The 25170-nt window shown below is 38.8% G+C and overlaps 1 protein-coding gene across 2 annotated transcripts in view; it reads left to right on the top strand.

Moving 5' to 3' along the window:
- Positions 1-18953, top strand: part of atp6v0e1 (ATPase H+ transporting V0 subunit e1) — a 33078-nt gene extending 14125 nt beyond the window's left edge. The window contains exons 3-5 of one of the 2 annotated variants that reach the window (XR_005943876.1): positions 13970-14096; positions 16361-16428; positions 18441-18953. Coding sequence is in view for 1 of the 2 variants with exons in the window: in XM_041194595.1 (XP_041050529.1) it covers positions 13970-14063 (94 nt within the window). In the remaining variant the exon portion in view is untranslated. The remainder of the gene's footprint in view (positions 1-13969; positions 14097-16360; positions 16429-18440) is intronic. The other variant, XM_041194595.1, reaches the window with a different exon arrangement.
- Positions 18954-25170: the final 6217 nt, after the last annotated feature.

Here is a 25170-nt window from a genome sequence, read left to right as displayed (position 1 = left end):
GAAACACAATTGGCTTAGACTGTTTGATGCTCCAGCTAATGGTGTCCTTAAATGTACTATGCCCAGGTCATATTCCTCTGAATAGTTCTGCCAAAGATCTTTTTCTCTGGCATTGATTTGGTTCTGTCAGCAACTCAGTAGTTGCATCTTGTTCCTTTTGCTTATACCAAGAATAGTGCAGACTGATGTTTATCAATCTCATTCCTCCAGATCATTTGAGCACCCTGGGAGTTCATAGTATGCAAAAGGTACTATGATTTTGGTATCTATGAGCATGCCTCAAATCTTTGAGAACTAGAGCTTCCTTTGAAATTTAGTGTTATCTTGTGTATATAATCCCTGCACTTTAAGAATTCTTTGGTTGTAAAATATTTTGAGACATACTGAGGACATGGCCAGGTGCTGTATGAAGTTTCTTGCCCTTTTTCACCCTCTTGGCCTTTCCTTCTGGCCTTTTTGTTCAGTTCTTTTCTCTTTGCTGTTCTTTCTTAGTGTTGGGACCATTTGCCAAAGGGCTAAAAATAAATTCTTAAACTATTGGCGTATACACTGAAAACAGTACCAAATCTTTGATAGATGGACAACTGCCACAATGGTTGACACTATAGCTTGGGCAAAAATCAAAAAAATATTATTTTTATAGGAACATTAGTCACTGTAGTACAAAACTTGACTATTGCTGTAAAAGAAAAGACATAGTTTCAAAGCTGTATGCAAGATGAAAAGCTTCAACCGCACGTCTTATTCAGCAATACTCAAAGCAAGAATCAACGATATGATACAAAGACATTTCTTAAATTAATGCGAGAGAGTTAATAATGCAACAATTACAAAACAGCATCCCAATAGCCCTCAGGTCATACCTGGAAGACCACAAGGTTTCTAATGTAAGGGAAATGGCAGTTTTGGCAGATGGGTGTGTATCACAGGCCACTATGGGTCAGTAGATCTCCATTTGAAGGAAGCTGGCAGAATAGGAAAGTGTAGCTCTGAGAAGGCAGAAGCTGGTGGAGAAAGATTGTTATCGTAAGATGCTAGTTTGGCTCAGAGCTCATTGTTAGCAAAGGATTTAGATTTCGAAAGTTCTCTGAATTGGTATGTATTGATACAGGGTATTGTTGGGAAGCATATGCTTTTTCCATTTTATAAAGTAAGTATAAATTGTGCTCTGAAGGGGCTTTGTATTTGGAATTGTTCCTAAATTACCTATTTAAAAATAGATTTTCTATTGGGAAATGACATACCGGGCAATGTTTTCCAAAATCTAGGACAGTGCCGCAATTCAGGAATGGTTCCTGTAAGTAAAAACTTGTGAACTAGTTAAGAAACAAACTGACGCAAGAAAGGTACTGATGGGATAATTCCAGTAATGGACAGTGAGTGACAGCAAAAGTGTTTGCAGAATTACCAAACCAAATTTTGTCACAGGAAGGACATCTCAAATTGACCCTCACAGGTTAATGAGTGAACACTGAATTAAATGGTCCTGTCAATGCTGAGAGCGCAAGAATTAACCATGCTGGTCAGTGTTGAGATATAGCATACAGCTGGAAAAGTCTAGGCAACTGGACTGAATTCAATAAACAAATTACATCCTCAAAATTGGAATTGAGTAAATTGTGACTTGTGTGGAAGACTGTCTTTAAAAAAAAATCCAGGATCCAAATGAAGAAACAGTTGGTATTGCTTGAAGAATTAAATAAAAATGCGATCTGAATAGGATCAGGAGAAACTAAAAGATTACATTTTTTTTAAAGATCAAACCAAGCAAGAATATCAAACTTTTCTGCTTTAACATTAAGAATATCATACAGATGCTTTTAAGTGGTTAATGAAGATTTTGATCAAAATGAGTTGTTAATGCAAAAAGAAGCCATTTTGTACTTGTTATCTCAAAAAGAATTTAAAGTTTGAGTCTGGAAAATGAACTTGAAGATACAAATATGGCTAATGAAGAGGGTGACAGATTAGCCATGGACTTAGCTAATGGAGTTTAAATACGAGAAAGCTACAGATATGGTTCAAAAGCTGAAATCACAGATTATTTGAAAGACTGAACTTGAAAATTCACCTGTGCAGAACAATGAGGAAGCTTCTTTTGTAGATGGGCCTTTGGATTATAATTATTGTAAGAGGAAAACCTTTTTAAAACTAGGTTATATTTTTCATAAACTGGACGTAGAATTCAGCAGTAAAAGCAGAAAATGCTAGAAAAACTCGGGTCTGGCAGCATCTATAGAGAGAGAGAGAGAGAGTTAACATCATACGAGCTCAAAACCTTAACTCTGTTTCTCTCTCCTCAGATGCTGCCAGATCTGAGTTTTTTCCAGCATTTTCTGTTATTTCAGATTTCCAGCATTTGCAGTATTTTGCTTTTATTATGGAATTAAGCAGAATGCTTTAGGACTTGAATTTCATTGGGCCATGAGGACATGTGTATTGCATGCAGAGGATAGTTTTTAAAACTATCCTAAGTTATATTCTAAATGGTAAGTGAAAATGCAACACATTGACGCATTTTTCTTTTGGCGGGGAGGTGTAATAAACATCTAGTTCATGGTTCATGCTAATAGTTTGGAGGTAAGGTTCAGTTCTGGAAAAATTGTTGTGAAGGTAAGGTAATTAAAATGCTGGGCTTGAGGTTGCTAGAGAATCTAAAAGAAATGGCAGGTTCATGTTTGTTTAATAGTCAGAATGGAAGAGATGGAGCCATAAAACAGCAGGAGGGCTTACTTAGCTGGAGAACTGGAGATGTGATGTCTGCATGGCTTGCAAAGGAGTGCAGTGCAGATGAATGTTTTGAGAGTTAGAGCTAAGTTACTTTGAGTATTCAGTGAACCCTGAAAGGCTGTCATCATAGAAATAGGGGAGCTGAAGAAAACTGTCTGGTTTCAATTTGTCTGTTTGCCGGGAGAGGGGGTTGGTTGTGGTTTGCAGCTCAGAGAACCTGGGAGTTGTTGGGTGCAGGTAGGGCTCTGAGAAGTCAAGGGTAGCTGAGAAGGTGGCAGAAGGTCACTGGTTCTGTTGCAGGCAGTTCGGGCACAGAAGTCCTGGGAGCCAATTATAGCTCTGCAGCCAGAAGGTTGGAGTTCAGAGTAACCTGGGGCAGTGCCAGCTTAGTGACGTTAACGGTCTGCAAAAAGAGCTGAAATTGCACTGGTGATTAGGGACAGGACTGGGTTTTGTGAATCCAGTGGAATGCAGTCTCAGCAGAAGAGATTGAACCATTGGGATATGAACAGTTGTTGAGGCAGGCCGAGTCAGACCAACCTTTTGGGGAATTCAGAGGCAAAATTCTTAAGTGAAGAGCTGAAACCCCCCAAGGGAAACAGTTTTAATGTGACATTGTGACCCGGTGGTCACTGAAGTCTGGGTGGGATCTGTCTTGGTCCCACCTGCCATTTAATGTGCAGTGTGATGTGTTCAATCGCAGTTTGTTCATATTTATCCCATAGTAACGCTGAATCTTGTACAAGATCGATATTGCAAATTGATTTTTTTTCTGACTTTATAAAGTTTATTTTGTTTAAAACTGTAGAGTCTTGTGGCCTTATTCTCTTGGTAGGTACCTGAGATTTCAAACTTCATCTACTTCAAACAGTTACTGGTCCCTAACCAGATCATGTAACAAGAAATAAATCCAAATAAAGCTTAGTCCAGGTAAAATAACTGTATTTTAAACTTAGCAGCTGGCTCCAATATTGATTTATTTCAAGTTAATCGACATCAACTTTCCAGACAAGTGAACACAAGCTAACCTCTGTGGCATATTCAAAAAAAAGGAACAAAAGTCAGCCAGAAAACTACAGACTGATATCACTTGCCAACATTTGCGAATCGCTTGAACATATTGTTCATTCTCATGTCATGAAGCAGCTGAAGCTCTGTGTCCTGGTAGACAGCATTGTTTTTGGTGGAAAAGATCTACTGAAACACAGCTTTTACGGACTGATGATCTAGCTTCAAGCCTGGAAAGAAATGAAGCTACTCACATGGTCTCAGTCTTTGACAAAGCTCCTCAATGAGAAGCTCTTGTCTAAACGTCATTACTATGGAATCAGGGGGACATTATTAAATTTGATCCAGCATTTCCTTACCAAAAGAAGAGCAGTGGCGTGTGATGGGGAGTCATCTTCTCATGCCGATGTCCTCTCCGGAGTGCTCCAGGGCCTTTACTCTTGACATACATAAACAACCTTCCCAGCAAGTTAAAACAGGGTGTGATTATTTGCAGATGACTGCATGGTTTGTGCATCAGGGAGAACTCTTATCATATCAGTTCACTGCAAGATGTTCTTCTGGAATTGTGCAAATGGCATTCAGTACCAAAAAATTTTATGCCAAAAGATCCGTCAAGTAGTTTTGTTCTGTAATCAAATTCTCCAACCACACTGGGGTTCATCTTAAAAAACAATCTTCAGTGGGAATTCCACATTCAGCAGATGATATCCAAAGTAAACAGGGTTCTTGGATTTATTCTGAGGAGTCTTTGGTATTGCAACAAAAATATCAATTATAGCTTACCAAACATTTGTTCATCCAATCCTGGAGTATGCAAGTTTTGTGTGGGATCTTTGTGTGTTGAGAGATATTTTGAAGCAATCCAAAAACTATGCCACAAAGTATGGGATATATATCAGTGTCACATCCTTGATTGAAGATTTGGGATGAGAATCATGACAGCAAAAGAGGGAGAAAAAAACTGATCATGTTTTGTAAAATATGGAATGGATTGGTGGGATTTGATGAGCAAGCACCTGGTGTCTTCTGGCAATGACAAAAAACAAGGGAGGTATCCAGACCAACTACCAAGACCATTTATTTCCAGGACGTTATATCAACAATCTTAAGGACAAGCTAACAAAGGGAGTAGTAGTCTCAATCCATCACTTGAAATCTTCAAGATCTATCTTTAGATTTTTTCCATTTATACATTTTCATTATCAGGACTACCATTTCAGCAGGTCCTGCCTGGTTTAGCTAGTGCTACCCATATAAGTGTTGGCAGAATGTAGGTATTAATCTGTGATGCTGACACAACTGAAGCAGAAGCTTAACTTTCATTGGTATGCTATACTGCAAGCCTAGATCCATGTTCAGAGTACCTTAACCAAAATTACAGGCCCTTCATGGGTTTTAAGCATCAGAATTGCTGGTCACCTTTGGGACGTGAAGCTCAAAGATTGAGTTGTGAACTAGCCACATGCTCCTATTTATCTTGCCAGCCTGTGAACATAAATCTGCCAATCAAATTTGACAGCAAATATGTATGGAAATCCAGAAGAGAATAATTAATGAGTCCTGCTTTTTCTTCAGTTAAGTGCTTGCGGCATTGAAGTGTTGTGCCTGTTTCACTATACACTGCTGTGTTCGGCAGTAAAATTTGCTTCTGAAATCTGGTTTTGCACTGAATGCCATCTGGATTGGGACTGCAATTATTTATGAATTGTAGCTAGTCAAAGATGATTCTTTGAAAAGAGTTTTTCATTCAGAAATTATATTTGGGTAATTGTTAATAATTTACGTTGAACTCTTGATGGCTGTAAAATGAGTTATTTTGATCAATAAGGCAGCCAGCTACCTTGGTCTGACTAGTTATGTTTGCATATGCAAAATCTGAATTAACTGTGAAGCAGTACCTAAGCTGACACATCAGTTTAGGACTGAAGGAGTATTTGGGCTCTTTTATAACATCACTTCCTTGTTCCCAATTTGACAAAGACGTGTCACCTAATCTCTGTTATGTCTGTGTAATCTGATTTCCATGCAAGCTTTGGCTGCTGCTCTGGATCCAAACCCCCATGGCCCTTATTTTTCTCATGGCTTTTCTCTCTCCTGTGGTTAGCTAGTCATGCCATCTTTCACTTTTTCCTACTTGGGTATTTAGCCACCACTAAGCTGTACAAACCATTCCTGTGCTCTCCCCATTACTATGCTGCTTTGCTGCCCCTGTACCGGGATTACATTTTTTTGGGTAAGCCCACAGCTACCCTCTGTTCCATTTTGGTTTTTTCTAAAGGGCTGATCTGATCAGGCATTAGTTTATTGCCTCCTTCGGAGCAGCAATGCCAACTGCTTCATCCTCTGACATTCACATGGCACATCAACTAAGGGCTAACCTTGCCAATGTCTTTTCTGTCTCACTGACCAAACCCACCAATGCTGCCTCAGACTCATCCTACAGATCAATAATCACTCCCCTTCCCTCCAGAAAGCCTATTCAAGGCCTTTGATTGTGTGCTCTGGTTATTAATAAAGGTATACTAGCAGAGACCTGCAAAATATTTGCGATCAAATTATTATTTTTATTGCAACAGTACTTCATTAATTACAGGGTTTCTTAGTTATTTTGCCAAAGGCCTTAACCAAATCGAAAGTTTTCACGCTGGACAAAGCTATATAAAATTGTCTGTGTGCATAAAACAGGCCTAGGAGTATAAACAGAAATTTTGACAACAGCCTTGTGACTTCTTTATAATAAGAATATGAAAGTCTTATTGGGAACTGAGGTCTCCTGAGTTGAAAAGGCAAGTCTGTGTTTGGGCTCAATATTATGAGGAATAAATACTCAATTTCCTCATTTCATTAATAGGCAGATTTCATCAAAGACTACTTCCTAACTACCAATCTTGTTCCATTACAAAGTTCTTGTTTAGGATTTCCAGTTGAGTCTGTGGTGTGGCATACTCAGGTGAGTTACTTTGTGTAGAAGCTCTGGAAGGTATAGACTGAATCAGAGTCATAACAGCACAGATGACCATTTGGTTCATCAAGTCCATGTTTGCCCTCTATAGAGCAATCCAGTCAGTCCATTACCCTGTAATTCTGCAAGTTTATTTTCCTCAATTGCCCATCAAAGTTCCATAAGAAATCATTAGTCTCTGCTTCCACCAGAAGTTGAAAGTTTCGGGTCATTACCACACATTATATAGAATAAGTTCTTCCCCGCATCCTGCATCCCTTGCCCAAAATCTTAAAGCTGTGTTCCCTAGACCTTTGTACAGTCAGCTAATAGCACAGCTTTTCTTTGCCTACCTTAACTAAATCTGCCATAACCTTATACACCTCAATCAGATCTCGACTCGATCTTCTTTTCTCCAAGGTGAACAACCCAGCTTCTCCAACTTAACCTTGTAGCTAAAATCCTTTGCGCCCTCATCCTAAAGTGTGGCGGTCAGAACCAGGTGCGACACTAGTTGTGACCTAACTAAGGTTCAGCATTACTTTGCTTTTGTACTTGATACCTTTAAGATCCCTTATGCTTTGCTGAGCACTTTCTCTGTCCTACCTTCAAAGATCTGTGCACATGCACCTGCAGTTTCCTCTGTCCCTACACACTCTTTAGAACTATGCCATTACATCTATATTTCCTATCCCTTCTGCCAAAATGCATCACCTCACTTCCCTGAATTACATTCCACCTGTCACTTGTCTGCCTATCTGTCTTGGTGTCTTCCTCATTGTTTGCCACATCTGCATGTTTGGTATCATTGACAAATTTAGAAATTTTGCTCTGTATTCCAATATCTAAATCATTTATATATAACAAAAATAGCATGGTCCCAGCCCTACCTTGGGGAACACTGCTGTCTACCATTCTCCAGGCTAATTAACAACAGTTTACCATGATTCTTTATGTCCTTAAGCCAAGTTTTCGATCAAACTGACACTTACTCCATGAGCCTCACTTTTTCAACCAGTCTTTTATGTGGTACTTGTCAAATGTTTTTTCTAAAATCTATATATACTGCAGACATTCATCAACCTTTACGTTAATTCATCAAAAAATTAGATTAGTCAAACACTAAATTCTTTTTGCAAATCTGTGCTTGCTCTCCTTAATTAACTCAAACCCCCTCCAAGTGGTTGTTGACTTATTTTCCCCCTGATTAATGCTCCTAAAACCTTACCCTGATGTTAAACTGGCCCATAGGTGCCTGGACTGCCCTTACACCCTTTCCTGAAAAAGGTATCACAAAGTGCAAAGAGTAGCTCTCAAATAATAAGCTTTATCAAATAATTGTCCATATCATTTTGGCATACTTAACCAATTCCATCATCTCATTCAAACGCAAGCAAATATTGTGGTAGCTGGAAATACATTGCAGAGTTGATGTTTCAGAACTGATGAAAGGTCATCTCAGCATGAAACATTAACTTTGTTTCTCTCCACAGATATCATCATCCCATTTTCCCCATATCCCATGCCATTCCTGCTCCACATCATTCCATGCTGTCCTCATCCTGCTCTTGATATCCATATCTCTAAATGCAATCCCTCCAGGAAGTAATATCTCCATCCAGGATAACTTTGGGGTCCCCTTACCACCACCTGTTTCTGTTGTTTCTCCACCACTGCCTGTTGACAGCCACAAGTGCATCCTGCACTGCAGTCCTCCATGTACTCCACATGCATCAAAATGCAGTAGGTATAGCCCACCAACAACTTGCTTCTTAAACTGATCATTCAATACAGTCTGGACAGACAAAACTGACTATTATAGATTGAGAAATTGCTGTTCAGTACCCAAAGCTAATACGACAGATACTTGAATTTATATAGGATCTTTACTGGACCAAAACATTCCAAAGCACTTCATAGGAACATTATTAAACAATTTAAAAATAATCACAAATAATGCACCTGCAAATATAAATAAGTTTATCTATGCAGTGAGAATGAAACCATTACAAAATGTTACACTCGTTATAACAAAGTCTGCACAATACTTGAACTCATATCCTGTTAATATTGGATGGTTGGTTCTGATGCTGAGATGAACAGATGCAAAGGGTAAGGACTGCTCGATGTTCTTTTCCAAGTAATGTAAAACAGTGATTTACTTTGTTTAGTTCATTGTGAAATCTTTTAATAGGTAACTTTGGGAAAGTTGCTGTGACCTGTATAGTAGAACCATTTATGGTGAAATGGGAAAATGGCAACAAAATAACAGTTGGTTACTTGAGAGATGCACAGTGGCCATTGTAAAACAAAAAATAAAATACTGTCGGACTGTTTGTTAGTCAATATGTAATTTAGGAAATACCCTAGATTCTGGGCAGACTTCCTCCTGATTCATCAATGAATTCTTCACATTTTGTCCCCCTCATTTGAATTCCAGTGTTGCAGCAGCCAGCCATCTATAATCTGTTCTTGTGCTATGGTTCACAGGAAGCACAGCAAACAACTGCACACATTTCTGATTTGTGGTCGAAGAATGTTCCTTTTGTTGACTTGCATACCACTGGATTTAAATTTATTAAAGCTTGTATGCTTTAGTTCAAAAATTAATACAAGTGCTTTACAGATGTAGGCAACGTTTTATATTGAGAAGGTATATTTGTTAAGAGGCAGCACTAGTCATGCCCTTCTAAAGATTTTTAAATAGTATTGCAACATCTGTATCCTGTGTAATTGAATTTTCAACATGCTTTTTAAATATTTCCTCTTTTCATCCCCCTCCCTTGTGTTGTCAGCCTTGGCTCAGTTGGTAGAACTCTCTCCTGAGTCAGTTTGTGGGATAATTAATTGACCACTGGCATGCTACATTGTCAAAATGCCATCTTTCAGATGAGACATTAAATAGACATGGACCCCGATGCTATTCGAAGAACGATCTGGTTCCCTGGTCCTTGCCTCATTGATGTTTATGGGTCCTCGCTCTGTAAAGTTGCTGCTGGGTTTCCCTCCATTACCATAATGACTATACTTCAAAAGTACTTCATTGGCTGTAAAGCCCTTCCTGAGGTCACAAAAGGCATACTATTAATGCAAGTTGTTTTGTTTCTATCTTCCACTCTCTCCTTCCTCTCCTGAAAATGTTGATTCCTGCTTGAATATATCTCTGTTCTAGCTTATCCTCTGGTATTTAGCTCATCTGAGTGAACTGTTTGACCCTAGAAAGACATAGCAGCTGAACCCTGATTCTTTCCTAACATACCACATATTCAACTATAATCTATCACAGCCATGGCTAACATCAGCTAACCCCAAGCAAACCAGTGATTGAACTAGAATCTACCTGGACTGTGTTGCAAATCATGTGTTTTTTACACATCACATTCCCCTCTCCCAACCCAGCTTCAGCCATCATGCTGTGAACTCCAGAATTCTTTGCCAAATCTTCTCTGCCTTGCTCTATCTTTTCTCATCTCACCTTGAGGCATCCTGTAAAATTGATTGCTTTAGTCACCTCCCGAATCTCTACTTCAGGGCTCCCAAATTGTGGGTTATGACCCCCAATGAAGTCATGGAGGTCACATTTGGAGTTGTGAGCTCCTCCTCCTCCTGAGTAGAAGTGGCGACTGGGGAGAAGAGACAAACTAGTCCAGAAGCTGTAGTGGGACAGCCCAGGACCCACCAGATCAATTCTGCCAAACAGCATGGGGTAGGCATTGAGCTCAAAATGCTTTAACTGCAGAAAGCACTTATAGCTGCAAGTTTGAATGGGCCTGGGATGTTTGAAAGCTGACTTAGTACAGCTAGAGACTGGCAAGTGTAACTCCATCACTGCCTGTGCATGTAGAAAAAGTGGGCGATCATGCAGTTGAGCCAGTTAGGTTGCATAACAGCTTCAATTTACTGTATTTCTACGTGTTTGTCTGTTGAATAGGCTCCTCACCCCAGGGTAGTGACTCTATTTCACATGTTGCTGGCAACTAGATCGAAAGGGGAGGGGGGCTAGTGAGTGGGGAAGGGTGGGTTGGAAAGTGGGGCTGCTGTAGGAGTGGGGCGTGGGGAGGGCGGGGAAAGGGGCTGCTGAGTGGGAGAGGGGTATTGTGAAAAAGGGTATGTGGGGGTGGGAAAAGGGACTGGAAATAACTTGTGCGTGTGGGGGTAGAGAGAAGGGCTTCACTTGAGTCTTCTGTTGGGAAATGGAGAGCTCAGCTGAAACTACATGGATCAAATATGGCATTTTGTGGTCTGGCACCACCCAGAAGAACTATGAAAGATGCTGAATTATAAAAACACTAATGCATTTCAGAGAAAGGAATGCCACCCTCTGTCTAGTCTACAGGTATCCTCTAGCTGTAAAATCTATAGCAATTTGGGGTACCCATTCATGGGCCATAAATTTTGCCTTGCAAGTGCACATTGAGTGATAACTGGCCCATCTACACACAAGGACCCAATAATGGTGTAGACTTCATTTATTTAATGTCCCTAATTTAAAAAAAAAATTACTCTTCATTCATGGGATGTGGGCATTGCTGGCTAGGCCAGCACTTATTGCCCATCCCTAGTTGTCTTTGTGATGGTGGTGGTGAGCTGCTGCCTTGAACTGCTGCAGTCCATGTGGTGTAGGTACACCCACAGTGCTATTAAAGAAAATTCCAGTATTTTGACCCAGCAATAGTGAAGGAACTGCAATATATTTTCAAGTCAGGGTGGCATGTGGCTTGGAGGGGAACCATGTTACCATATGTCTGCTGCCCTTGTCCTTCTAGAGACTAGTGATCATGGAGTTGGAAGGTGCTGTCTAAGGAGGCTTGGTGAATTCCTGCAGTGCATCTTGTAGATGGTGCACATTGCTGCTGCTGTGGGTCAGTGGTGGAGGGAGTGCCAATCAAACAGGCTGTTTTGTCCTGAATGGTGTCCAGCTTCAGTGTTGCTGGAGCTACATTCATTCAGGCAAGTGAGGGGTATTCCATTGCACTCCTGACTTGTGCCTTGTAGATGCTGGACAGGCTTGGTGAGTTACTTGGTGCAGGATTCCTAGCCTCTGACCTACTCCTATAGCCACAGTATTTATATGGCTAGTCCAGTTCAGTTTCTAGTCATTGGTAACCCACAGGATGATAGTGAGGGATTCAGTGATGCTAATGCCATTGAATGAGAAAGGGTGATGGTCAGATTCTCTCTCGTTGGCGATGGTCAGATTCTCTCTCGTTGGCGATGGTCAGATTCTCTCTCGTTGGCGATGGTCAGATTCTCTCTCGTTGGCGATGGTCAGATTCTCTCTCGTTGGCGATGGTCAGATTCTCTCTCGTTGGCGATGGGCATTGCCTGACACTTTTGTGTGGTGCAAATGGTACTTGCCACTTATCAGCCCAAACCTGGGTATTGTCCATAAAAACAAAAAACTGCGGATGGTGGAAATCCAAAACAAAAACAGAATTACCTGGAAAAACTCAGCAGGTCTGGCAGCATTGGCGGAGAAGAAAAGAGTTGACGTTTCGAGTCCTCATGACCCTTCAACAGAACTGCTGAAGGGTCATGAGGACTCGAAACGTCAACTCTTCTTCTCCGCCGATGCTGCCAGACCTGCTGAGTTTTTCCAGGTAATTCTGTTTTTGTTCTGGGTATTGTCCAGGTCTTGCTGCATTTGGGTGTGGACTGCTTCAGTATCTGAGGAGTTGTGAATAGTGCTGAACGTTGTGCAATCATTGTTCCATGTGTTAATGTCTTGAATACTTTGTTCATGCAAACTACACTGTGGAAAGGGTAGCCTTGTTTATGCTGATCTCTTTCTGGTTCTGGATCTGACCCCTCAGTTTCTTGAAGGCTGTCTCTGGACCCATCCTTTATTTCTGGCCAGCCCGAGATTGGGCCCTGGCCCACCTCTTTTCTACTTTGCGCACTGTCATTGGGGGATGTAGTTTTATGAAATAACCTAGGTTAAAAAAACTGCAAGGCTGTAGTTTAAAATTAGTAGTGCAGATGACAACTATGTTCTGTCTGTGTGTAAATGTTTCCTTCACTTTCAAGCTTTGTAATCTATCTGGCATGTCAATTAATTGTCTATTGCAGTTAAAGTCTGAAGCAAATGTCTGATTAAGATGTGGAGAAATATTGATCAAAGAAGCCTGTTTCCCTGCTGGAAGAATACAGTCCATATTGCCAACAGTCAAATGTGCCTCCCTTGGCCTGCCTATTGCCCTGAGCTGGTTCTCTGCTTATTGATGCAAAGTAGCTTCATGACACAGGTTCACTGCCCATTTTCTATATTTACTTTCAAGAGGTAGTGAACTTGACATACTGGAGTTCAAACTGGGACCACTGCTGATTCATGGCAGCTTTCACCCAGTGTCTTGAGGTCCTGATCATTACACTCTATCTTAAAACCTTTACCACTTGTCATTCATATTTTTATGCCTGTCACCACCAATGTGCCATAACATGTTTTGATTTGATTGTGCAAAAAAAATTATATTGCCTGATATACCCTTTAATTAATTATTCAGAGTCTGGTAAGCAGAAGACAGTATAATTGCATGAGTTGTGTACAGTGGTCATTTTAATATTGTTGAATCGATCTTATTTGAGCTTTAAGTAAGGAATGGATTCATGTACACTATTTGGTTGGTTGTGTGTAGTTACTGGGTAAGTGTCACCAGTCAGTACTGTTTTCCAGTTAAATGAAAAACTGAACTGTTTGAACACTAAATTGTCACTGGTATGCCATTCTGGAGTAATTTATTATAAACAGCTTCCATGGTACATTGAGATTAAAAAAAAACTGCCGATGCTGGAAATCCAAAACAAAAACAGAATTACCTGGAAAAACTCAGCAGGTCTGGCAGCATTGGCGGAGAAGAGTTGACGTTTCGAGTCCTCATGACCCTTCGACAGAACTTGAGTGAATCCAAGAAAGAGTTGAAATATAAGCTGGTTTAAGGTGTGGAGGGGAAGAGAGAGAGAGAGAGAGAAGTGGAGGGGGGTGGTGTGTTTGTAGGCAAAAGCAGTGATAGAAGCAGATCATCAAAAGATGTCATAAACAACAGGACAAAAGAACACATAGGTGTTAAAGTTGGTGATATTATCTAAACGAATGTGCTAATTATCGAAACGTCAACTCTTTTCTTCTCCGCCAATGCTGCCAGACCTGCTGAGTTTTTCCAGGTAATTCTGTTTTTGTCCATGGTACATTGTTAGAATAGAACATGATCTATCAATACAATTATAGGTTAAATAAGATCCCTTTTAGCTAATGTGGTTGATAAATTACTTTTTTTTATGTACTTGCAGCTGGCTCATTGCAATCCTGTCCCAATTAAACCCCCTTTTTGGTCCACAATTGAAAAATGAAACAATCTGGTACTTGCTCCATGAATGGCCATGAATTCATCAGCAAATATTTTTCTATGGAGATCAGGTGAGCCTTTGAGTGCTTTACGCGGAATGTAATTTTATTTTCTCAGTTGCATGGTTTTAGAAGGTATAGTTTATTCAGTGTATACAGTGCTAATATTTCTGAGCTAAGTAATGACCTTGGCATTTGTTTCAAGGACTGGCGTTGTGCCCAGTTTTTGTATTTGGATAAAACTAGTGTAAACTTCTAGGTATTTCAATTGAAAATATATTGAATTCCAATTGAACATCAAAATGTAAAGCTTCAGACCAATGCTGATCCTTGTATTCACCACTTACAAATATGAAGTTTATAAGATTGTTTCGGACTGTCCCTTTTAATTTATGGTAACTTGGAGGAATGAAGGGGGTCTGAATTCTGCCCCACAACAGGCTTAGGTGGCTCAGTTGTTAAAAGTTCTGTTCATCCCGTGACACCAGTTCTGCTTACCAAAAGTGGCCCACTGGGAACTTGCTTTCCATGCCCGGCTCCAAGCCAGCGAGTCAAGCTTCTCACCCATTTAAAGTTTGAGAATTGGTTGAGATTGTTTCGGCCCCAAGACTCTTAATCATTTGCTTTACCAGATAAAATTGCGTGTGGAGAAGCACCAGCTATTCTGAGTGAAAACTTTTGGAATCTGGAATTAAAAGTCTGATGATGACCACAAAGCCATTGTCGATTGTTGTAAAAAAACCCATTTGATTTGCTAATGTCTTTTAGGGAAGGAAATCTGCTGTCCTTATCAGGCCTGGCCTACATGTGACTCCAGACCCACAGCAATGTGGTTGACTCTTAAATGTCCTCTGAACAAGGGCAATTTGAGATGGGCAATAATCGCTGGCCTAGCCAGCAATGCCCACATCCCATGAAATTTTTTTTAAAAAGTTGAAAGGGGGCCAGTTTGTTTTACAGGAGAAAAGGTGCAAAACGTCTACAACTGTAGACAATGGTAAGAGTATTATGATAGCTGTGGGTAGACTATTAGTCTCCAAGTCTTACAGGAGATGTTAATGTAAGGCTTTATTAATGGTTGCACCTTAAGTTTATTTAATTCTAAGATAGAATGGAGTTGGGGGCCTAGAGGATAGCTCATAAGTATTTCTATCTAGATACATGTGTTTCATGTTGCCATGGGGTTGACTTTAAATAGGGAACAAATCCTTAGCCTTAGTATTGTAGTATCAGCTTACAGGACTTTCTATGATATCTCTGACGCTGACAGAAACAAGTCAGTTTGCAAGAATCAGAGTAGAGAGATAGAGATAGCCAGTCTCTCTCCACACAATGTGTGTGGGAGCTCATGCTCCAATTGAAGAGACCAAGTTCATGAGGATTTAAGCGAGGGTGGAAGATTTGCCTAGCTTTGGCTCGAGGGAGGAATCACCAGGGTAACCCTCACCATGAAAGTCATTGCGGGATTGGAAGTTACCCGGCTGGGAAAGGAAAAAGGAAGCAAGCTGTTGGGAGCTGAGCATAGCTTTAGACTGGTTCCTGGGGAATGAAGTGTCCACTAAAATTACAGAGCAAAGCATAACTGTGGAGAGTGATTTTTCAGTTGTTTTAAAAGTTAAATGGGGAAACCTTGCCTGTAGTTAATGCTTAGCCAATGTTGCTTTTAGTTTGTTACAGTAAAAAGTGTCTCACTTTGAAATCTTGCCGTGTGATCCTTCCAGTTGTCACTGGAAATTCAAATATCTTAGTTACCAGTCTCTATGGGGATCATAACACCTAACTTAGGTGATGAAATTTGCACTTGAATCTATATCTGATCCTATGGGATGTGAAACTGTTTTATTCTGTGGGTTGTGTAATCAAACGATGAGTAGGAAAATAAAACTATAGCTACTTCAACTTTATTTGGCTACCTGTATAATACTTTCCTTCACTACAGCTGGCTATTACTTTGAAGTAATAATAAGTGAGCAGGGAAAATATGTTACTGTGAAAGTACAATACGCAGATCAGTGGAGTTAAGGTAGGAAGAGAATGTTGAGTGGTTTGGCAGGACGGTTACCAGATCATAGAATTGCTGATCACAGAAGCAGGTCATTCAGACTATAGATTTATGTTAGTATTCTACCACATGATCTATTCCCACTCCTCCTCCTACAAAATTAATTTTCAAGCAACAATATAATTCTTGTGGATATACCCCTAACTTTTCAAGTCCCCCTTTGTGGTATTAATCTCTCAACTCTGCTAACGCCTGAGTGAATCTATGCTGCAGCTTTTTCTATTGCTTTATATCCTCATGAGATGCCCAGAATTGTATACAATTGTCTTTACAGGTTCAATCTTGCCTCCTTGCTTTGTGTTCTATGCCTCACAAATGGCATCCTATGTGACTGTGACAAAGGTAATCTATCCCTCATCCTTCTCAACACGGTTGACCATAGCATCCTTCTCCAGTATGCCTCCATTGTCATCCACCTGGGCGGGGCTGCTCTCATGTTTCACTTATATCTATCCAATTGGAGCCAGGATATCACTTCCTACAGTTATGTGGTGTCCCCCAAAGATCTATTCTTGTTTCTCTCTCTCCTCCCTGCCACCCTGCGACATCATATGAGAACTGCATTAGTTTTCACATGTATGCTGATGACACCCAATTCTTGTCTCCTCCACTGTTGTGTTTATCCAACATTGAGTACTGGATGAGCATATTGGGGAAGACGCTAGTCTTTTTTTTGGTCTCTGCTACAAAGTCTATCCCTCTCCTTGGTAATTAAGGCTGAACCAGAATATTTGCAACTTCGGTGTCAAATTTGACTGTGATGAGCTTCCGACCACACATCCACTCCATCACTGACACCACTGTTTCCACTTACGTAGTATCACCAGACTTTATCCCTGCCTTGCCTCATTTGCCACTGAAAACATCATTTGTCTGTTACCTCTAGACTTGACTATTCCAACACACTTATGGCCAATCTCTCACTTTCTACCCTCCATAAATTTGAGTTCATCCAAAACTCTGTCCTGAATCACACTGTGTCCCGTTCACCCATCACCCCTGTGCTCATTGGCCTACAGTGGCTTTCAGTCAAGCAATGTCTTCGATTTTAATATTCTTATCCCTGTTTTCAGATCCCTCCATGGCCTTGCCCCTCCCTACATCTAATCTCTTCCAGCCCACAGTCATCTGAAATATCTGTGCTCCCTAAGTCTGGCCTTGTGAACATCCCTCATTTTCATTATTTCATCATGGTGGCTGTGCCTTGAGCTGTCTAGGTCCTAAGTTCTGGAATTCACTCCCTAAACCCCTCCACATCTTTCCTCCTGTAACACACCTTAAAACCTACGTGTTTGATCAAGCTTTTGGTCAGCTGCCCATATATCTTGGTATCTTTTTGTTTCATAATGTTCCAATAGAGTACCTTGGGACATTTTACTGTTAGAAGTGCTATATAAACACAAGTTTTTTTGTCTGGATATCTGGTTCTTAACTTTTTTGCTTTTTTTGATTTGGGGATGTGTAGTAGAGTAATGTAAATACCAACTCTCTGCCATTGGACCTATAGTGCTACAGACCACTGCATTGCTTTTCCATTCAAATTGTTCTGAAAAACATCAGGACGCATTAACATATGTCATGTTTCACCTGCCAGAACACAATTAATATGTTTAATCCACTCATTTTTCAACATTGCCTTCATTATATATATATGGAAGGCAGTTGTGCCAATTGTATAATTTGGAAATTTCATGCTGAGAATGTTGGAGATGAGCTAAACTACTTTGGATAGATGGAGTTGCTTATCTAGCCTTTTCTGGGCAATCTTCAAGTTGTAAAATTTGATATGGATTTTTCCATGTATAAATGACATGTGACTATGCAAGATATCTGGGCAGTTGTACAAAACTACATGACTCTCAATATCCTATAATGAACATTTTTAATTGAGTTGTGCTTAATTTCACAAAATATGTAGTTTATTATGGGGGAGCAGGAGAACATGTTCTAATATTGCCAATTGTCCTCTGTTACTTATTGCATTACGCTAATAGCCAAGTGCTGAATTAAATGCTTTTGTGAAACATTGCCCTTAACATAACTCTTCCTTGGCTATTTCTGAAGTCAAAACTGCTTTTTATTTTTCAACACCAGTAGAAACTATCAATTTGAGTTGACTAATGAGTTGGGGGTGTGGAGAAAGCATTGAAACCTATAGTCACTGATGCTGCTCTGGAAGCAGAAGCAACAATTGAGGTTCTCATTTTGTCATTTTAAAAAAAAAAGTCAATTATAAAAATAAAGGAATCAACTACCCAACAATTGAATTTTCAACTACAAAAATATTTGGAGTGGGTGTGGATCAGTATGGATGCTTGTTTCTGCTTTATGTAATCTGTTTTTCTTTTTTACAGAGAAAGAAGATACCTTTTAAAATCACTACAAATGATTAATTTCTTTTGCATCTGAGCAGCCTTCTTAAATGGAAACTTTTCCAAACTGCGTTCAACAGCAGTCGATTATGTGGAATTTTACATTCTGATTTGAGAGATTTTGGAATTGACTCTTGAATTTGAAGTAATAAGACTAACATGAATATTTAGCAGTAATGTATTGGAAATCTAAATGCGTCTTAAACTCCTCAGCTGTAGAGCATTTTGGACAATTTTTATAACATTTATACTAAGATGTGAAAAAAACCACCAGAATGTAGTTCTGTGGGGAAATGTCATTTGTTTCAAACAAATGTTTATTTTCTGGGGTCTTATTTTTGTACTAACCTGACTGTGTACTGCTATAGGAATATGCAGGTTTAGTTAAAACGCCTATATACTGCTTTCATATTTCTTGCCTTCTGTTGTTTACTAAAATCAAAATTCATTTCAAATCTGATCCTGGAAACAATTTAATAAATACTTATTGAAAAACTTTATGGATATACTGCACTTTTTTTCTTCTATCAAGTGTTTATGAATTAATTTTAGAATATCAGGGTGTAGTACTTGCACAAATTATCAGGAAACCCATTTAGTTTAGTTAAGGAGATATAGTAACCTAAGTTTTTGCTGTGATCAGAGTAAGTCCATGGTTCTCATTACTGTTGTTTAGTTGAGATACGTGAAAGGAAACCGAAACCTCATGCCATATCTGACACATTGTAACAAATGGCTTTTCTTCAATATTGTACTTGCCTTTGGATGAGTTTAATATTTGAAGTACTGTGGAATTAAAATTAACCAGAAATATATTTAGGAAGGATGGCCATGTACTCATGACATGATTTACTAATGGCACTCTTGATTTAAGGTTGCAAGGAGAGTAGATTCTGTGTCTTGGAATAAGAACTAGAGCATTTTTGTTGTTTGTACATAAGTGGTTAACCCCAGTTGGAGTGATATAGAAAACAAGACAACTGGAACTGATGACAAAGTGGATCTCATTTAAGGGTTAAAATGACCATAAAGAGGTTGAGACTTGCAGGTTATTGTAGTCTGTGCTCTTTAAGCTAACTGATATACTTCCATATATCTTTTGTATTCTGTTCTGTACAATTGGGTGTTTTCAGTTCTGTATAATATTGGTACTTGCATTATGGTGCGCCATTGCCTGTTGGCATTATCTTCAGTGAAGGATTAATGACCATGAGTTATTGAAGTTATAATCAGTTTATTTGCAAAAATAAATTTGTAAGTCTTTTTAAGCTAGAACAAATTAAGCTTGAATGGAATGAAAAACCATTTGTTTGTAGAACCCCAAGTTTAATGTATTGTACAACATTAGTTACAATTAAAATGAGAAACTTTAAATGCAAAAATGTTAAATATCTGCTGGACTTGGAAAATGCAATGATACTCCTCATTTGGAAAGATATGCACTCCATATATAAACCTTTGACAAGCAAATATTTTGTGTAACTTGACCAGTGAGATGGATAACCTTGGGTCAACCAATTTACCTCCAATGCTGGGCACAATCCTCAGGATAACTAACCCTTTATAGCTCTAATTGTTAAGGAATCTGAGCAAGGGAGAAAAAAGTTGAAGTTGACCTTTAAGGCCATGCTTTCTGGAAAATCAGTTCTCGTATGAAATTGACCCAATCTAGAATAGGCATGCTATCTCAAAGTACAGTATCCTATCAAGCTGGGTTGCTCAGGTAATACATACTACCTGCTGGCCTCACTATTAACCAGAACAAGGCACATGCACACATAGTAGCAGGTACTGAATACTTGTTTGTGCAATCCCTACATACAAATGTAGTCCCTTTAAGACATTAGTGCTGCTAATAAAGTTTCTGTGTACAGAGACTGTAGAATTTAGATTGTGAATCTGTTAACTTGAGTTAAATATTGACAAATATTCAGAGTGAAACTACTAGGAGGAAGGCAAAAGTCTTAAGGTCTAGATAATATGCATCTCATGTTATGATCCTGTTAGGGACCGTTAATATTTAAAGAAATCAGAACACCCAGCAACAGAATTACACAAGATTTCATGTTTGTTTAAAAACTAGCTTTATTGTGCATATATAAAGAGAAATCAAACAAAGTAAACACCACTAAACACTATAGTTTATAAGACTTAAGGTATAAACTTGGCTCTACTTTTTACCTACACCCCACACCACCCCTCTCAAAACACCAAGATTTCCATTATCTTGTGAAATCTTGAAGATTCATACCTTTTGGGTTGTTCCCAGGAAAAGTGAATGCCACAGCCCTCCAGAATTTACTTTAATTCTTGGTGTTTCAGCTGTTCCTTGAGGTACTAATTACACTGGTATCCTTCCATTAGCTTTTGGCTTAGCGATCCTTCAGTTTTCTTTAGATACCTCACTGCTATAGACTTTTCAGCTTGTCCTGGCTTTGGGGCATAAGTAAACCATTCTTTTCCTGTCTGCTACCACAGATTCTGTATAGCTTTTTCTAAGCTAACTATTCAAGCTGACTGCATTCTGCTGCAAGGCTCTGAGAGGACCACTAGGTTTATTCCTTTAGCTGCAAGCTTGAGCAAATTCTCTAGCTGCTTTTCCCTCAAAACCCAAGCTGAGGTGCCTGCTTCTTCCAATAAACGGGTGCAAATAAACAAAGGAACCTTCCACCCCCAGACCTGGTCTCCATGACATAGTGGCATGCTCTCAAATGCAAACAAATCATTTTACCTTCCATGCTACTTTGATTCTGTAACCCATATGAATAGTTTATTTTGCTACTGGAGTTTTACGACTTCCCATCCCAGAATTGCTGGCCCTGTTGAGGAACTTGTTTACTACCTGGTTTTGCTGCCTTTTGATCTGGGACTGTATAGATTGTCTGCTGTGCCCTGTTCTATGTTAGAAGAGCCTGTATTATTGTTGCAACCCTACTTGTGACATTGTATGGTAAACATAAGTTAATTTTTAAACTGTAAGCCAAATTTGTTTTAATTACATTTACTTCAGGGTTACTTCTCAGTTTCTCACAGATGCCCCCATTTAACTACAGTTAAAACTTTAATTCCTTAAACTAGAAGTTATATTCTAAAACAAAAAAAAATGAACTAAATACTTGCAACACTTGGAAACGTGAAGGAGAAAATCATGGAAGTACAATCCAATTTTCCAATAATTTTTGGAAATGGGGCCTGGATGGTAGCAATGTTACGTCCCTTTTCAAGAAAGGGGAACAATGAGCCAGGAAATTTTGACCAGATAATATTCAGTTGTGGGTAAATGCTGAATCTACAATGGGCAACATTTAAAGGGAATGGACAAATTAACTGTACGAATATATAAGAGCAGATTCGGATTAATAAAATTTAATGCTCTGAAAATCCATCTATAGATAAATAGAAGGCAGTGGTGTTATATAGGTTTAAGAAGCATGAAATTGAAGGAACTGGAGCTGTGTTGATAATGGAAAGCAGGGTAAATTTTCCAATTAGTAGGATTCTGATATTACGCTCCAGGAATCCGGAACTACTTGGATATAAGAATGAGTGATATCAAAATTTACTCAAGTTATAGCGTATAGACTGCGTAATGAAGGATACGGACAACAGAGACAAATGAAACAGTATGTATTTTATTTGGCGAGCCAAGAGGGTGGATAGTGAAAAGAAATTTTTTTAAATGGTAATATTCCTCCAACTAGGCAAACTGGTCTAGACCTGTGATACATAAATCTTTAAAGGCGCAAACGCAGTGAGAACATTCAAATAAGCGAATTGAATCAGGGTTTATAAATGGAACATTAAATATATTTAAAAAAAAGTGAAGTTGTATTTAATTATATTAAAACAGTGATTAAGCTACAGTTGAAATATTGCACGAATTTCTCTACCAGAAGGATATTGGAGCTCTGGAAAAGTCACTGGAATAACACTAAACAGGAGATTATGATTGAGAAAAGCCTTTCTTTGTGACAGCAGAAATGTTTTTAAGGAGAATTTGAAGGCATTTCAAAATTACAAGTTTAGAAAGCGTTTTAAAAATGGAAAAAAATTGTTTCCATTGTTTTATTGCATTGGTAACAAGAAAATAGACAAGATTATTGAGATGAATGGGTAGGAACGCGTTAAGATTTGAAGTAGAGGTGATGAGTTATAGTAGAAACGGAAGACCAAGGATGTGGGAATGAATTGGAATCCCCAATGGATCCAGTTTAAAAAAAAACTACCAATAGCATAGCTGTAATGGATCTAATGGTGGCTACCTGTCCCTATGATTCTTTGCAGCAGTTGTCTATGGATACCCTTAAATGTGCTTCTAGATTAAAACTTCTGGTCATTGAGAGTTTCTGTTAGAGCCATCTGTGTGATTTTGCTGGAATTCAATTTGCGGAGCTCCTTAGTACCTTTTTGATCTGTTTATTTTCTGGATTTGAATTTTTCTTAAGGTTATTGTGTTTGAACCATCAATTCCTTAACCATTAACTGCACTGTTCCTAGTTTGGTATGAAGGGTTATATGTCAAGTGTTTTGACGTAAATGGATTAGCCTTAAACCCTATTTGTTAGTACTGACAGATGCGGCTTAATTTCACTTATTGTAAGAAACGATAAAGCTTTTATCTTCCTCATTGCTTCAACAGTAAATATTGATTTTAGATTTCTACATAGAACCCAAAATTTGCACGATTATCAATCATTTGCTTCCATGGGATACGCACCAGTAAGTCCACCCATCTGCACATAAGTGTGCATTTCAATGTTAAAATCACATGGTGCTTCACTGAGTTGTAATCGGGTAAAAATAGGTGCTGAGCCAAATGAGAGACAAGTAGGACTGAAGGGTGGATTTTAAATATAGTCTCATAAACAGAAATTTGGAAGGTGAATTTCAAAGCACAGCCGTCAATCTTGAAGGGAAGGGTTGGAATGCAAATGTGGCTGGAGCTGTGGTTGTAGCAGAGGTTAGAGATGAAGAACTTAATGGCTAAGAAGAAATTAAAATAAATTTAGTATAATTTGGGTTTTTAATGTGTTCTTTCCCTTAAATGTTGCATTATTAAACTTGAACAAGTCTTAACCCCCGTGATCTCTTCTAAACTCATTCTTCTCTTGAAATGTCGCTTCAAGGCTGCAGCAGGGTCTGAGAGGTGGCCTGCCTTCTACAGCAAACCTCAGGTATTGAGCACAAATTCCTTAAAGATTCAAAGTGAATTTCAGTAGATTGTCTATAAATAGCAAAGCACTTGTATTCTGATTTATCCAGCTGAAGCACATTGTTTAGCAAAGTGCATTGAAATGTATAGTGTGCTATGAAGCCATTGTTTAAAAAAAAATGAAATAACGAAGCTTTTAAAAATGTAGTTAAATAAGATGGAACCATATAAAGTTTGGCTATTATTTGGAAAAGGGAACAATTTTATATTTGAAGTAACAAAATTCTCAATCAAATGAATGTCTGCCGTACCATTGTTTTGTGCTGAACAGAACCTATTTTGATTAGTTACATCAGAATGTAATTTTATAAACAGTCATGACTCACTGGGGATAGTGCGCTACAATATCAAGCCCCACTGCTCCACGAACTGTGATAAATGTGTAAAAACTTGATCAATCCACCTAATTGTTTAATTTAGGTTAACAGAATATGTGCACCAGGTTTGTAAACTTAAACAAATATCTGTTTATTGAACAAATTGTCTTTAACCAGTGGCAAAAGAGAAATATGAACTGCTAATTTCTAAATATAACTGAAATTCTACCCCTTCTTAAATCCCTATACATACACATACAAGACACACAAAAATATTGATTTTAAGGGTGGGATAAAACAATTCAATAGCACCAATTCCAGAGTACAGGATTTAATGAGTTTTTTTTTATCGATGCCTTCAAAATTCCTTCCTTTGTTGATGACACAAAGTGGTCTTCCAGCACTTTCAGTCTTTAGATCACTGGTTGAGCACTTGTCTTTAAATATCTCTAACAGTGATTTTCCCCCTTGTCTCTTGACAAGAGTTTTCAGAGAGAGAGAGAGAGGGCAAGTTTTCAAGATATGAGAAGAAAAAGCCAGCTAGCTATTATTGTAGAATGACTGGAATCTTGCACATTGGAGAGATTTTAGATATTTTTCTTTATGGCTAGTAACTATTCTGCACTGAGCTCTTTCAAACCCTGGTTACCTGGTCATGAGCCAATTAAAACGTTGCCAGACAGTTCCCCCATTAGACTAGACTCCTCCTCCTGGCACCATCCTGTCTTTCATGGCACACTCTATCCCAGGACAGAACATTGTATTTATCCCTTGCACTGTTCCAGTGGACATGTCCTTCAAACTGCAGCCATTGTAACTTTAATCCACAGTCCAACAGAAATAAAAAGATATGTCCTTTACAAAATATACACACCTTTTTGAACAAATTGGATAGTTGAGTGCATTAAAGTTTGATCAAAATCACACTGCAAATAACTGAAAGGAAGTATCAAAGTATGGTGGTAAAAATCATAGAAAAGTTACAGTGTAAAAAAGAGCTCATTCAGCCCATCATGTCTATACTGGCCAAAAAGAGAAAGAAAACTAGCTGCTCATCTTAATCCCACTTTCCAGCACCTGGTCCATAGCCTTGTAGGTTACAGCACTTCAGATGCAGATCCAGGTACCTTTTAAATGAGTTGAGTATTTCAGCCTCAACCACCAACTTAGCAGTGAATTCCAG

Source organism: Carcharodon carcharias, chromosome 8 (genome assembly GCF_017639515.1).
Source record: "Carcharodon carcharias isolate sCarCar2 chromosome 8, sCarCar2.pri, whole genome shotgun sequence".
Lineage (NCBI taxonomy): Eukaryota > Metazoa > Chordata > Chondrichthyes > Lamniformes > Lamnidae > Carcharodon > Carcharodon carcharias.
The sequence above is the reverse complement of the archived record's forward strand: the minus strand, read 5'-3'. Positions and strand labels throughout refer to the sequence as shown.